Source organism: Bos indicus x Bos taurus, chromosome 22 (genome assembly GCF_003369695.1).
Source record: "Bos indicus x Bos taurus breed Angus x Brahman F1 hybrid chromosome 22, Bos_hybrid_MaternalHap_v2.0, whole genome shotgun sequence".
NCBI lineage: Eukaryota > Metazoa > Chordata > Mammalia > Artiodactyla > Bovidae > Bos > Bos indicus x Bos taurus.
Window position 1 is genome coordinate 9,895,484 of NC_040097.1, and position 14,424 is coordinate 9,909,907.

The 14,424-nt window shown below is 58.5% G+C and overlaps 1 protein-coding gene across 2 annotated transcripts; it reads right to left on the bottom strand.

Moving 5' to 3' along the window:
• Positions 1-28: 28 nt before the first annotated feature.
• LAMB2 (laminin subunit beta 2) lies at positions 29-14,321 on the bottom strand. Of its 2 annotated transcripts, XM_027522971.1 has the most exons (33): positions 14,218-14,321; positions 14,038-14,126; positions 13,744-13,916; positions 13,524-13,659; positions 13,368-13,441; positions 12,783-12,971; positions 12,622-12,685; positions 12,202-12,404; positions 11,993-12,113; positions 11,131-11,319; positions 10,745-10,924; positions 10,513-10,625; positions 10,182-10,261; positions 9,960-10,092; positions 9,620-9,778; positions 9,413-9,540; positions 5,236-5,368; positions 4,860-5,052; positions 4,639-4,782; positions 4,188-4,419; positions 3,941-4,104; positions 3,630-3,854; positions 3,321-3,538; positions 3,126-3,222; positions 2,658-3,030; positions 2,391-2,575; positions 2,076-2,317; positions 1,650-1,998; positions 1,109-1,316; positions 870-1,011; positions 611-787; positions 360-519; positions 29-278 (listed from the first exon to the last, which is right to left on the bottom strand). In XM_027522971.1, the coding sequence occupies exons 2-33, from the start codon at positions 14,123-14,125 to the stop codon at positions 142-144; spliced, it is 5,409 nt and encodes a 1,802-aa protein (XP_027378772.1). In that variant the 5' UTR covers position 14,126; positions 14,218-14,321; the 3' UTR covers positions 29-141. The 2 variants fall into 2 exon arrangements, with proteins under 2 accessions (XP_027378772.1, XP_027378774.1); XM_027522973.1 differs by having other exon boundaries at positions 14,038-14,261.
• Positions 14,322-14,424: the final 103 nt, after the last annotated feature.

A 14,424-nucleotide genomic window follows, 5' to 3' on the forward strand; every position in this document is an offset into this window, starting at 1 on the left:
TCCCCAAATCAGAGTCCAGACCACACCCGGGAATTCACACTGGTTTATTGGGGGGGGCCTTGCCAGGCTGAGGACTGTTCATGCACAGGCGATCATGCGTGCGGGGTAAGGCTAGGGACCGGGGGGCGCCTCGGGCAGGGGTCACTGGCAGGTGTTGTAGATCTGGACCTGCAAGTTGATGGCCTGAAGCACACTGCGCATCCTGGCCTCCAGCCCGTCCAGCTGAGCCGCTTTGCCCTCCAGCGCCCGCTCGTTCTCCTCATAAGTGCCTTCCAGCTCTGGCAGAGACGGGTCTCAGATGAAGGGTCCTTCTCCCAGAGAGCCTCACCTTTCTGGGGCCCTCCCACCCCCATCCTCACCTTGCAGCCGCTGCAGCTTGTCTTGAGCGGCTTGCAACAAGCCCCGAGCTTCGTCCCGCAGTTGCTCTGCCCGCGCCTGCGCAGCCAGCACACCCTGGGCCTTGCGCTCAGCCAGGGCCCTCACTGTCTGGTACTGGTCCCCCAGGGGGCCCTGCAGCAGCTGTGGATGTAGAAGCCGGGGGCTGAGTGGTGGCCCAGTGGAGGCCCAGCCTCTATCCCCAGCCCTTCCAGCTGGCTCTGCCTCAACCCACCTGTTCAGCTTCCCGGGCACGATCCTGGGCACTGCCAGCCGTTTCTTCGGCACTCGAGGCTGCCAGGCTATTCCCTGCTCGCTTCAGTTTCAGAGCCTCCAGGAGACCATCCAGTTGCTGAGCCCGCTCACCTGCGGAGCTCAGTGCCTGCTCAGCACCTGCCATCCTCTCCTGCACCTGCCGTGGGTGGGCCCAGGATTAAAGGGGTTTATGTGGTGTGCTCCTAACCTGGCCCCACTGGTGTCCAGGGAGGCCACACCTGGTGTAGGGTCTGCTCTGTGTCCTGTGTGTCAACCACTGCCCCCTGGATGGCACCCTGAGCAGCACCCTGTGCCCGCTGGGCCTCCTCCAGTGCTGCCTGGACTGTCTCTGCCTTCTGTTTCTCACCCTCAGCCCGGCTCCTAGGGAAGAGAGGGAGTCAGAGCCTGCCAGTATCAGGATCAGGTGTCAAGGAGGGGGCAGCGGGGGTGCAGGAGGGTCCAAGGTTGGGGATCAGACCGTGCCCGCCGCGCGTCGTTCAGGAGCTGCTCGGCCCGGCGCACGTCTCCCACAGTGCGCGCCAGGATTGTGTCCACATCTGCCAGGCTCCGGACCCTCTCTGCAATCTCACCCGCCAGCTGCTGGATCTGCTCAGGCGACGCTGGGATGGAGAGTTCTAGCACCCGGGTGGCCACCATCTCAATGCTATCAGGGTCAGCCCCCTCCTCTATGGGGACACAGGCAAGGACTTAAGGTCAGAGCTTGGGCACAGGGACACGATCTGGGGATATGGACTCAGAGACCACACATGGGGTATGGATTTGCTAGCAGGCAGAAGGACAGTAACCAGCAGCTAGTAACCACAAGGACAGGACTCTACATGGGACACAGATTTGGGGCCATGGACTTTGGGATGACATAAAGGCAGGGCTCGGGGTCCACACATCCTGAGTCCCTGCCCATTGGTGGTCACAAACACAGGTGCCGTGTGGGCTCTGACTCAAGTATGAACACAGACACAAGGGAAACACCACGTGGCCTGGGCCACAGGGAGGCTCACGGCTGAGGAAGTCTTTCACATTCTGGATAAGTTGCCGCAGTTCCTGGTTGGCCTGCTCCACCTGGCCCCTGGACGCATGAGCCTTGTCCAGGGCTGCCTGGGCCCGCTGCTGGGCCTCGCCTGCCTGTCGACGGGTTTCAGCTACCTGGCTGAGGATGCCACCGCCTTCTGCCAACGCCCGCTGCAACTCTGCCTGTGTGTGGCGGGCCCGACCCAGCGCCAGGTCCGCCATGGCTGCTGCCCCACTGCAGCTGAGGCCCCCACAGCGGGGCTGCCCCTCCTCATCCCGGCAGCCGGCACCCCCGCAGGGGCTCGTAGCACAGGGCGCATCTCCTGGGGACCCACACACCTGCCAGGCACAGAACAAGTCAGGGCTGGGGGAAGGAACAGCCACACCCACATGTCCCACCCCACACTGAGCCTTACCAGTTCGTTGATGCCTGTCAGACTCAGGGCGTGGGTACGGGCAGAGAGCTCGCCCAGGGCCCGCTGGTTGGCTATGTGCCTGCGGTTGAAATCCTCCCTCCGGGCACTCATCAGGGACTCTGTCCGGTGCCGGGTGTCTGCTGAGTTGCTCACAGGGCTGGGCACTATCAGGGCCGACATGTTGGCACGGCGTTCTGCCTCTGCAGACAGGCTGTGGGCCTGGCGGATGGTGTCATAGGCACCTGAGTTGGGCAGAGGCGGGCAGTCAGCTGAAGATCCACCCTGATCCAACTGCCTCAGGGGTCACCAACTCACCCAGGAAGTTTGAATGCTTGAGCAGGTCCAGATGCTGGTCAAGCTGCCGCAGCGTGAGATTAAGTGCAAGCCCGTCTCGCTCTAGACTACTCAGTGCGTGGTTGGCGTTGAAATTGTCATCCTGCACGTCTGTAAGCTCAGCCTCCAGCCGGGTCAGGTGCTCCGTGGCCTCCCCGATTTCGCGCCTGTGTGAAGTGATACAGAATTCAGGCCTGGCGCGTTGGGCCCCTGCCCCATCCCACCACTCATCCTCGGGTTCGTCCGCACCGCAGCTCCTTTGTGGCCTCCACGAGCTGTGCAGTGGAGGCGGCGGAGGCGTTTCGGGCAGCCACGATGCCCTGCACAGTGCCCAGCTTCTCCTGCAGGTGCCGGAAACTGCTCTCAAAGGCACCCAGCACGCCCGTCTGCTGCAGCTCTTGCGTCCACTGCTCCAGGCGCCGTGTGCGGGCCGCCAGATCCTGCACCACGCGGTCCCAGTCCCCAAAGCACGCGTGGCAGGGATGGCAGGTGGGAAAGACTCCCGAGAAGCCACGGGCACACTGGTCACAGCGCACGCCAGACACGCCAGGGCGGCAGCTGCAGTGGCCCGTGGAACGATGACACTGAGGTGTATCTATCCCACGAGGGTCACAGTCACAGGCTGTGTGGGCAAAGGACAGACCACAGGGTCAGGGTGCCAGTGGAGCATCCTGGGAAGCACCCCCCCATCTACTCTGGCCCCTCTAGCCCCCTTACCTCGGCACTGCAACCCAGGGTCTCCCCAGTGGAGCTCCTGGCACTCAGAACAGGTCCGCCCGCCGAAACCAGCACGGCAGTGGCACTGACCTGTGAACTAGAGTGGGAACAGGCAGAGGTCAATCAGGGGCAGAGCCGAGACCGGAGGCAGGCAGCTGGCCCCACCCACCCAGGGGTCCACAGGAAGTGCCCTACCTCGTTGCAGGCAGGGCCTCTGGCTCGGCTCGGGTGGCAGGCACAGGGCTGGCAGCCACGGCCACTGGTGAGGTTCCAGAAGTTGGGGGCACAGCGGTCACAGCTCAGGCCCTGGACATTGGGGAGGCATGGGCACTGCCCGCTGCTTGGGTCACAGTTGCAGTGGTCAGTGGATGGACACTGCCGGGCATCTGTGCCCAGCAGGTTGCAGGTACAGCCTGTGCCAGCCGAGATGGGGACACCAGTCAAGGGGTGCACACCAGTCAAGGGGAGCCCCACCCAGTGGTCCTCTCCCATCCCCACACTCACGGTGACAGCTCTGTCGGGCAGCCTGCCCATGGAAGCCAGGCTTGCAGTGGGCACAGCGCGGCCCCTCCGTGTGGTATAAGCAGTGCAGGCATTGCCCCGAGTGGGGGTCACAGGCATCCGGGTCCGTGGGGTCAATGTTCCCACTGCACTCGCATGGTTGGCACCCGCCGCCTGGCCTTGATGGGTCCCCGAAGTGCCCGGGGGCACAAGCTTCGCATCGCAGCCCTGCCCACGGTCGGAGGGTGGGGGGAGGCGTGAGTGCTCAGCCCAGCTGCTCCACCCTGGTCCCGCGCCTGAACCTCCTCACTCACCTGTGTAGCCTGCCCGGCAGTGGCACACAACCTGCTGCGAGTACCCATCCCTGTGGCAGGAAGTAGCAAAGTGCCGCCGGCTCCCAGGGCCTTCGGGGCAGGGGCAGGGCCGGCACTGGCCCCCGTAGGGCAGCCGGGGGTCCCCATGGAAGCCAGCAATGCACCTGCAGGGAGCAGAGGGAAACGCTGCATCCTCCCTGAGCGGTGTGCCTACCCACCCGCTCGTCCACGGCTGCTCCAGGCTCACCTTTCACAGTGCTCACCCCCAGTGTGGTCCCGGCAGCCCAGGCAAGTGCCAGTGTTGGGGTCGCACTCGTCTGCGTGCCCATGGCAGACGCAGGGCCGGCAGCTCGGGAACCCCCACTGGCCTCGTTGGCAGCGGTCACAGCGAAGCCCAAAGGCACCAGCTTGGCAGGGGCACTGCCCACTGGTGGCATCACACAGGCCACTGAGCGCCCCCTCGGGGCTGCACTGGCAGGCTGGGGGCAAGGCAGAGACTGAGCCAGGGAGGGGCTTTGAGGGGAAGCTGGGTGAGGTCAGGGTGGAAGGTCAGGGGATGGAAGAGAAGGTCAAGTGATCAGGGCTGAGGATGTGGGGTCCGAAGCCAGAATGAGAAGGAAGAAGTAGCACCAGAAAAAGGAGGAAGAACAGTAGTGGGGAGGGGGGCAGACAACTGGAGGGATGAGGCCAGTGAATACCTTGACAACCCGTGGGGCCAAAGCCATAGTAGCCAGGGGCACAGAGGTCACAGCGGCGCCCAACCACTGCAGGTTTGCACCGGCACTGACCGCCATGGGGGTTGCACTCGGAGCTCAGGGAGCCCTGGGGGTCACACTGACAGGCTGTGGGGAGAGGGAACAGGGCAGGTCAGGCTGAGCCCCCACACCTCCACCCCACCAGCCACACCACACACACTCACGCAGGGCTCCGTTGTAGAGCAGCGTGGACAGGCTGATGAGGAGGGGGGCACAGGCCTCAGAAGGAAGGGGCTTGCTGGGCATCAAACCCTCCTCGTGGCAGCGGTAGCGTTCAAAGGTGGCCCGGCGCTCGAGAGAGGCTGCGTCACCCCCGCTAAACATCTCCAGCACCAGGACACGGGGCAGCAGCACCAGCTTGAGAGATGAGAAGGAAGAGTGCAGTTCAGAGCCTGGACCACGTGGGACCACCAGGACACGAAGCTGGGTCCCCCCAGACCTGCCTGTTCCATCCCCAGCGCTGTCCATCTGGCCACCACTACGAGACCCAGCCCACAGGCCCCACCATCTTGGTAGGTATGGGAAGAAGGAGGTGTTCACCGAGTCAATGAGTAGGCTGGCTCCGGAATAGGGGGCCTCAGGCTGGGCACTTCCTCCTGTTCGCACCAGCTTGAGATGTAGCTTGTAGGAGATGCCAGGCTCCAGGCAGACAGGTCTGGGAAACACCATGTGCCTGGGGTAGGGGAGGACAGGTATGGGGGTCACCCAGAGTTCCCCTATGCCTCTTCTTGGGCCTCCCCTCGCCACACCCAGCAACCAAACCACTGGCCAAGAAACAGACTGCGCTGGGCCACTGTCTGGGCCACAGCTGACAACCAGGCAGAGAATCTGTATAGAAGATTCCCATAAACGTGCCTTCACTGGGATCATCACCTGTGCTGAAAATACTTCATATGGCCTTGCAACCCCACAGCATTTCCCTGGCACAAATATTCAGTTCAGTTCAGTTGCCCAGTTGTGCCCGACTCTTTGTGACCCCGAGGACTGCAGCATGCCAGGCTTCCCTGTTCATCACCAACTCCCGGAGTTTACTCAGACTCATGTCCATCGAGTCGGTAATGCCATCCAACCATCTCATCCTCTGTCATCCCCTTCTCCTCCTGCCTTCAATCTTTCCCAGAATCAAGGTTTTTTTCTGAGTCAGTTCTTCACATCAGGTGGCCAGAGTATTGGAGTTTCAGCTTCACCATCAGTCCTTAATACCTTCCAGTTTTCCCCCAGGTCCTTTTTACGCTTCCTTCAACCCCCACCTCCAACCTTTGACCAAGGCTCCTCTTCACCAAGACTGCATCACCTCCCCCTGCCCCAGGTCATTCCCAGCAGCTTTAAACCCACCCTAGGGTTCTTCTTCGATTCTCCCTGAAAAAATCTTTACTCAAGATTCAGGTCTCCCTCAGCTGCTGTTCTTTGTTCTCCTGCCCAACACAGCCCTAAAATGTAACCGTAGTCACTGCGTCCACTGTCTAAGCCTCCCACTCCCGAGGAGCTTGTGTCCCAACATGCCATGCAGTCGGCCTGTCCCAAGGTCACCGGTGACCTCCCTGTAGCCAAACCTAGCGGCTACTTCTCTATTCTTATCTGCTGAGGCGTCCAGCACCATGCAGTGAGAACCGTACGCCTTCCTTCCTCAGACGCTCTTCTCAGTTTCTGGGACCTTGTCCAGACTCCTGACTTTTCCCCATCCCCCAGCTGCTCCCTCTCTACTGGGTTCTAACACTAGAGTACCCCAAAGCTTGCTTCTGCTCCTCCTTCCTTTTTCTGGTCATTTAATTGAGAACCACCTCTTTACAGACAAGTCTTACATCTCCAACGTGAGCCCTCCAGTAATTCCAGACACACAAATCCAACCACCCCCGGCCTTGTCCCCTCATGTCTCAGCATCTCAGAAGTGCTCCCCGCTAGGTCTCCATCTCAGAAAAGAGCCCATGCCACCCAGACGCCCAAGCCCCAAACCCTGGAGACACCTTTCCACATTTTCTCCCTTTCCTACATGTCTAAGCTGTCAGCTCTGCCACCAGAACCCTATGGAAACTTCCTTTCCTTGCCACCTCAACTGCTACACCTGTGTCCAGCCTGCTGTCACTCGGTTAACTCAGTAACTTCTAGCAGAGCTCCCACCTTCCACCTGGGCCCTTTAGGTCTATCCTCCACTGGGAAACCAGATGAGTCTTTGTTAAATGTAAAGTTGGCCAAATGTCCATGGTGGGTACAGCCAGGCTCATTATGCTATTCTCTCTGCTTCTATGTATTTCTATTTTTCAGTTCAGTTCAGTCGCTCAGTCATGTCCGACTCTTTGCGACCCCAAGAATCTCAGCACGCCAGGCCTCCCTGTCCATCACCAACTCCCGGAGTTCACCCAGACTCACGTCCATCGAGTCAGTGATGCCATCTAGCCATCTCATCCTCTGTCATCCCCTTCTCCTCCCGCCCCCAATCCCTTCCAGCATCAGAGTCTTTTCCAATGAGTCAACTCTTCACATGAGGTGGCCAAAGTACTGGAGTTTCAACTTTAGCATCATTCCTTCCAAAGAAATCCCAGGGCTGATCTCCTTCAGAATGGACTGGTTGGATCTCCTTGCAGTCCAAGGGACTCTCAAGAGTCTTCTCCAACACCACAGTTCAAAAGCATCAATTCTTCGGTGCTCAGCCTTCTTCACAGTCCAACTCTCACATCCATACATGACCACAGGAAAAACCATAGCCTTGACTAGACGGACCTTTGTTGGCACAGTAATGTCTCTGCTTTTGAATATGCTATCTAGATTGGTCATAACTTTCCTTCCAAGGAGTAAGCATCTTTTAATTTCATGGCTGCAATCACCATCTGCAGTGATTTTGGAGCCCCCAAAAATAAAGTCTGACACTATTTCCACTGTTTCCCCATCTATTTCCCATGAAGTGATGGGACCGGATGCCATGATCTTTGTTTTCTGAATGTTGAGCTTTAAGCCAACTTTTTCACTCTCCACTTTCACTGTCATCAAGAGGCTTTTGAGTTCTTCTTCACTTTCTGCCATAAGGGTGGTGTCATCTGCATATCTGAGGTTATTGATATTTCTCCTGGCAATCTTGATTCAGCTTGTGCTTCTTCCAGTCCAGTGTTTCTCATGATGTACTCTGCATAGAAGTTAAATAAGCAGGGTGATAATATACAGCGTTGATGTACTCCTTTTCCTATTTGGAACCAGTCTGTTGTTCCATGGCCAGTTCTAACTGTTGCTTCCTGACCTGCATACAGATTTCTCAAGAGGCAGATCATGTGGTCTGGTATTTCCATCTCTTTCAGAATTTTCCACAGTTTATTGTGATCCACACAGTCAAAGGCTTTGGCATAGTCAATAAAGCAGAAATAGATGTTTTTCTGGAACTCTCTTGCTTTTTCCATGATCCAGCAGATGTTGGCAATTTGATCTCTGGTTCCTCTGCCTTTTCTAAAACCAGCTTGAACATCAGGAAGTTCACGGTTCACATATTGCTGAAGCCTGGCTTGGAGAATTTTGAGCATTACTTTACTAGCGTGTGAGATGAGTGCAATTGTGCAGTAGTTTGAGCATTCTTTGGCATTGCCTTTCTTTGGGATTGGAGTGAAAACTGACCTTTTCCAGTCCTGTGGCTACTGCTGAGTTTTCCAAATTTGCTGGCATATTGAGTGCAGCACTTTCACAGCATCATCTTTCAGGATTTGGAATAGCTCAACTGGAATTCCATCACCTCCACTAGCTTTGTTCATAGTGATGCTTTCTAAGGCCCACTTGACTTCACATTCCAGGATGTCTGGCTCTAGGTCAGTGATCACACTATTGTGATTATCTGAGTCATGAAGATCTTTTTTGTACAGTTCTTCTGTGTATTCTTGCCATCTCTTCTTAATATCTTCTGCTTCTGTTAGGTCCATACCATTTCTGTCCTTTATCGAGCCCATCTTTGCATGAAATGTTCCCTTGGTATCTCTAATTTTCTTGAAGAGATCTCTAGTCTTTCCCATTCTGTTGTTTTCCTCTATTTCTTTGCATTGATCGCTGAAGAAGGCTTTCTTATCTCTTCTTGCTATTCTCTGGAACTCTACATTCAGATGCTTATATCTTTCCTTTTCTCCTTTGCTTTTTGCTTCTCTTCACAGCTATTTGTAAGGCCTCCCCAGACAGCCATTTTGCTTTTTTGCATTTCTTTTCCATGGGGATGGTCTTGATCCCTGTCTCCTGTACAATGTCACGAACCTCCATCCATAGTTCATCAGGTACTCTATCTATCAGATCTAGGCCCTTAAATCTATTTCTCACTTCCACTGTATAATCATAAGGGATTTGATTTCTATTTTTACAGGATAAAAAGTTTAAAAGAAATAATGATTTTAAAAAAAAGATCCATGAAACAAATACGAACCCCCCAATATAATAAAAACCTTAATCAGGCCAGTTACATCCCTGCTCAGAGCACTCTGACACCCTCCCAAGCCCCTACAGGCACCCCCCTATCCTGACACTGAAGGGCTCCCCTCAATTCCTGCCTTGGCCTCTGGAACTTGGGCCCCTGAAGGAGCAGGCCCGGTTCTCTCTACTTCCTTCCTCTGAGCCACACCGTGCCCAGCAGCATCGGCAAACAGCAGCCAGGAGGAGCAGGCACTCAAAGGAACAGATGAATGAGCAGTTGGAGTGGAGCAGCCGACCCACAACCCACCCCCCAAACAGTGGTAGGTGCTCCCACTAGCGTCCTCACCTGCTGCCTGGCCGTAGGGTCCCTGGGATGTGGTCGTCTTGGGGCAGCACGTGCCCACATGGGCTGCGGGCAGACACAGGCCCTGGACGCTGCACAGTCAGTTCCATCTCTGCCCACTGCTCTGGCACCTGGGGGGACACGGGATGATGGAGGAGGTGCTCTCACGTGCAGAGGGTGAGCTCTGGGTTAGGTGTCGCAGGATCTGACCTGGGGCTCCAAGCGCAGGAGCACGTCGTAGTCCATGGCTCTCGGTACAGAGGCCACCACGAACTCCAGCACCTGGCCTTCCTGCAGCCTAACAAAGCCCGGGCCGGTCCAAGATGGAGTGCCCCCAGGGGTCACCAGACGCTCCACCACATCGAGCACCTGGGAGGCAATGCAGCCGGGGGTGGGGGGATCTTCTGCCACAGCCTGTCCCCAGGCCCCAGCTCTCCAGTGGACGCCCTGCTCAAGGCAGACACCCTCCCTCCACCAGGCGCCACCCATAACCCAGCCTCTCCATCCATAGTGCCATCCATGTCCTGCCCCCCAACAGTGCCCCGCTTACCTGCCCCCGGGGTTCCTCAGCCTCCCAAGTTAGGTGGTCAAGGAAGGGCCGGAAATAACCAGGCTGCACCTGCTCGCAGCGTCGCCCCACCATGTGCTGGCGGCAGCGGCACTGACCCGTGGCCTCGTTGCACCTGGGGAACACGTGGTTACTCCAGAGGATCCCGCCCTCCTGCCCAGGATCCTCTCCCCAACCACCCAGGGCCCCTTATACAGCACTCACTGGGGATCCAAGGCACCACCGATGTCGCAGTCACATGGACGGCAGCCGAGCAGGTCGTGGCTCAGCCCCCAGTGGCCAGGCTGCGGGACAAGAGGTTGCTGAGGGCCCAAAACAGACTCCCCTCTCTGCCCAGCAGAGAGTCCGATGATGACTCTCAGCCTCTACACTCCTTGGGGAAAGCATGGTCCCCAGACCACTGGCTCCCACCCTCGGCCTCTCACCCAGGTTCAGGCCCTAAGCCCTCAGCACCCACCCAGGGGGGCATGGACACCACCCCCCAGCCCTGTGCTCTGAGGACAAGCACAGAACTCCGGCCCCCCTCCAGTCACACCAGGCAGCGGTTGCAGCCCTGGCCGGTCACCAGACGCTTGCAGAAACAGGCTCCACTGTTGCGGTCACAAGGGGTGCCCCCCGGCACCGTGCCCCGTGGGTCACACTGACATCCTGCAGGGAAGGAGACATCAGCACTGTGGGGAGCTGGAGCAGTGCTCGTGTCTGGCTGGGTCAAGAGTAAGAGGTCCAGGGTCAAGGTCAGGACTGGAATCAGGATAGGAGGCACATACGCTGGCAGCCCAGGGGGTTGTTGGCACTGAGCCCAAAGAAGCCGTCGCGGCACTGCTGGCAGCGAGAGCCCACCACGTGTTCTTTGCAGCGACACTGGCCCGAGACCAGCCCCAGGGCAGGGTCATCGTGGGGATCACAGCGGCCCCCGTCTTGGGAACCCATGGGGTCACAGTCACAGGCTGAGGGCACAAAGAAGTGCAGAGTTACCCTAGGCCAATGAGCCCAGCACCAGTCAAGTCTCAAGCCCCACCCTAGATTCCCAGTCTGGCCCCCACCACTCCCCCACCCTCCACCCCAAATCTCTGTAACTTGGCCATAGTCTGGCACATCCTCTGCTCTAACCCGGGGACAGCCTTCCTGCTCCAGGGTTCAGTTCCCGCCTTACAGCGGCACACAGCGGGGTCACGCAGGTCCTTGGTCGGGTCCCGGTAGAAGAAGGGCCGGCAGAGCTCACATTGGCGCCCGGCTGTGTTGTGCTGACACCCATCACACACGCCTCCACTCACATTGCCGGATGCCAGGTATATGGCCATGTCGAAGTGACAGCTGTGGGCGTGCCCGTGGCACTCGCACTCTTGGGAGAGGGGAAGGAAGAGAGGGCAAAGGTCACTGGAGGGACCGTGCCCTGAGAGGAAGGGACTTAGGGACCCCCAGTGCCACCTTAGGTCCCTGCCACCGGCCAGAATTTGTGGGTGGGGGTTTGGCTTTCTACTGGGCCCCTCATCAGAGCACGCTGTTGAGAAGGGTTGAAGGAGTCCCCGGGGGCATTGAGACCAGGATGAAAAGTGAAAGTGTTAGTTGCTCAGTTGTGTCTGACTCTTTGTGACCCCATGGACCATAGCCCACCAGGCTTCCCTGCCCATGGAATTCTCCAGCAAGAATACTGGAGTGGGTTGCCATTTCCTTCTCTAAGGGATCTTCCTGACCCAGGGTCAAACCCAGGTCTCCTGCATCGCAGGAAGTTTCTTTAACCATCTGAGCCACCAAGGAAGGCCCCTTCACAAATCCTTTTTTTTTTTTGGCCACGCCTTATGGTTTCAGGATCTTAGTTCCCTGACCAGGGATTGAACCCAGGCCCTGGCAGTGAAAGCGCTGAGTCCTAACGACTGGGCCACCAGGGAATTCCTTCCTGATATCCTTCAGACACAATCTAGGTGTTAGGGACTTAACCAACCATCTCTAGGTTGTACCCTGGGCATAGCCAGGCCACAGAGTTTTGGGGCAGTGGGGGCTGGGGTCTTACTCACTCTTGCAGGCATGACTATGGCGGTCCTCAGCCGGGTGCCAGGGCAAGTCGTGATAGAAATCCTGACACTGCTCACAGTTAAGGCCGCGAGTGTTGTGTTTGCAGACGCAGGCCCCATGAACCTAGGAGGGTGGGCAGGCGAGTGGTCAGCACGGCCCAGCCGGGCCCGCCCCTGCCCACAGCCCAGCTCAGCCAGCCGAAGGCCCTCACCATGCCCTCAGCGTGGGCTGGTGCCCCTGGGGCAGGCGCACACTGTGAGGCGTGTCCGTAGCAGAAGCAGTTGCCACGCACGACCAGCTCATAGAGGGCATAATAGTACTTCTCGCGGATCTCCCGCCGGGGGTCAAGCAGGTTGTCCCCAAGTGTGTGTAGCCGTGTCAGGTTTACCCGCAAGTTGGTGATCTTCAGCAGGTCTAAGCAGAGGGAAGAAGACTGGGAACCCACTGGCCCACACCCAGCCAGGGGGCTGAAACTGCCAAGGTCACCTTGGGAGACCTCCTGTCTCTAGCTGTATGAGCTAAACTGGACTTGGCACCTGCCCTAGGAAACACCCAAAATAGCTCCCGAGGCCCCAGAGAGTTAGCAGCCGGACTCTGGGACTGTGCCAGGCTCAGAGAAGGGAGCACTCACTCTGGATCCATGGGCTGTAGGGGTCTGGAATGGGGATGGCAGGGTCCAGCACCCGATAGATGACCTGGGAGGGCATGGAGGCATTGCAGACACTGGACCTGGGTCCAAGGGCACGCCCACCGTGCCCCCTCTCTGCCCCAAGCCCAGAGGCCAGCCCTCACCTCGCCTTCAGTGGATGGCTCAATCTCTGAGTAGCGGGACTCACAGACAACATCGTCCCAATGCCGTGGTGGGGCTAGCGGGACTCCAGGGAAGTCTGCCGCACAGTCATAGGAGAAATAGCGGTACACGCGCCACGTGCGTCCAAAGTCAGCCGAGCGCTCCACCAGCATGGCAGCGGGGCGAAATGTCTGGGTGGGGAGCACGGCTCATCAGCGGGCACCAGGACCCAAGTCCAGCCCAGGCCTGTCAAGAACCCTGTCCAGCTGGGGCCTGCTCTCAAGCAGCTCATGGAGAGGTAGGGGTGACCAAAGTGAGCCAAGAAAGAATCGGGAAGGAAAGCCACCCCGAGTGGGGAAGTCAGGATCCCCAGGGAGACAGCGCCTGACCCAGCCTGGGATTGGAGCAGCGTGTACACAGGCCTGGAGGTGGGAGGCAACAGAACTGTGGGAGGTGAAAGGGCCTCCCATCTAGCCAGGGCACAGCATATGAGTACAGAGAGGCTGGACTGAAGATCTGGGACTCTGTTCATGGGCACTGGGGAGCCAAGCAGGGTGCTTCAAGCAGGCTCCCAGACATGCGGGCACCTTGAAGGTCATGATGAGGTGTGTGAAATGGAACTCAGCCTCCAAGTCCAGCTGGATGGTGACCATGGGGACACCTGGGGCAGGAGTCAGAGGTCAGGGCCTTGAGGCTACTTGGTGGGCAGCCCTGCTCCCCCCATACCCCACCCGCAGCCTCACCATTCTCTGACTGCCACCAGGCTGCCCGGCGCTGTGGTGCAAAGCTGGTAACTACATTCTGGATGCGATGGCTGTTTGGGTTGTCTCTGGCAGAGAAGGGGCGCCGGGAGTCACACAGAAAGCATTTCTTCTCATCCTGGGTCGGATCAGGGTCAGGGTCAATGTCTCAGCCACTGCTAGTCCATCCTGACTCGGACCCCCACCTCCACCCCAGTCCCACCTGCAGGTGACTGACGATGCAGTAGGGCTGGGGGCCGCGCAAACCACAGGTGGACGAGGCGGTCAGTCTGTCAGCGCGGCCCACCAGCAGGTCGCCTGTGGCAGGGTAGCAGCTTCCCCGAGAACAGCTTGGCACATCCGGGGCTGGGGCCTGGGCCAGGGCGGTGACCAGCACTGGGAACAGGGGGTCAGCTGGTTCTACTACACTACCCCACTCCCCGCAGCCCCTGATCCAGCTACCCCAGGACCCACCATCACATCCCACCCCCGCCAGGCCTTCACCGGGCCCTCTCACCGCTCAGCAGCAGGCCCAGATGAAGCTGCCAGGGCCCAGGCTGTCCCGGCAGGTCCCTCCCTCGTCCCCCTGCTGCGACCCACTCCATCCTGAAGAGGAGAGGAAGAGGATGATGGGGGATGAGAGGCCTGGGGCCCGTGCCCTCCTATCCCCTCCCTTCGGGTCCCATGTTGACTCTGCCTGTGTGGGTCCTTGGCTGATTCCCCACTCGGTCCTCTGTCGGTCCAGCGGTCCCTCCACTAGCGCGGAGTCCAGCGACTTTGAGCAAAGTTGGGAAGTATGGCAGGAAGTAAAGCATGGAGCGGATCTCGGGCGGGAGCGCAGCTTTGTACAGAAAACCCCTACCTCTCTGGGAACTCTCACTCTAGAAACTAGACACAGACCGGC

Bases quoted from the DNA above. Each gene is read 5' to 3' on its own strand.
- LAMB2 (XM_027522971.1), bottom strand. From the start codon at position 14,125: ATGGAGTGGGTCGCAGCAGGGGGACGAGGGAGGGACCTGCCGGGACAG. The intron at 4,420-4,638 runs GTATTCACTGGC...CCTTGCCCCCAG, and splicing joins TGGCCCCACGGGTTGTCAAG to CCTGCCAGTGCAGCCCCGAG. The intron at 520-610 runs GTGGGTTGAGGC...CTACATCCACAG, and splicing joins GTGCCCGGGAAGCTGAACAG to CTGCTGCAGGGCCCCCTGGG.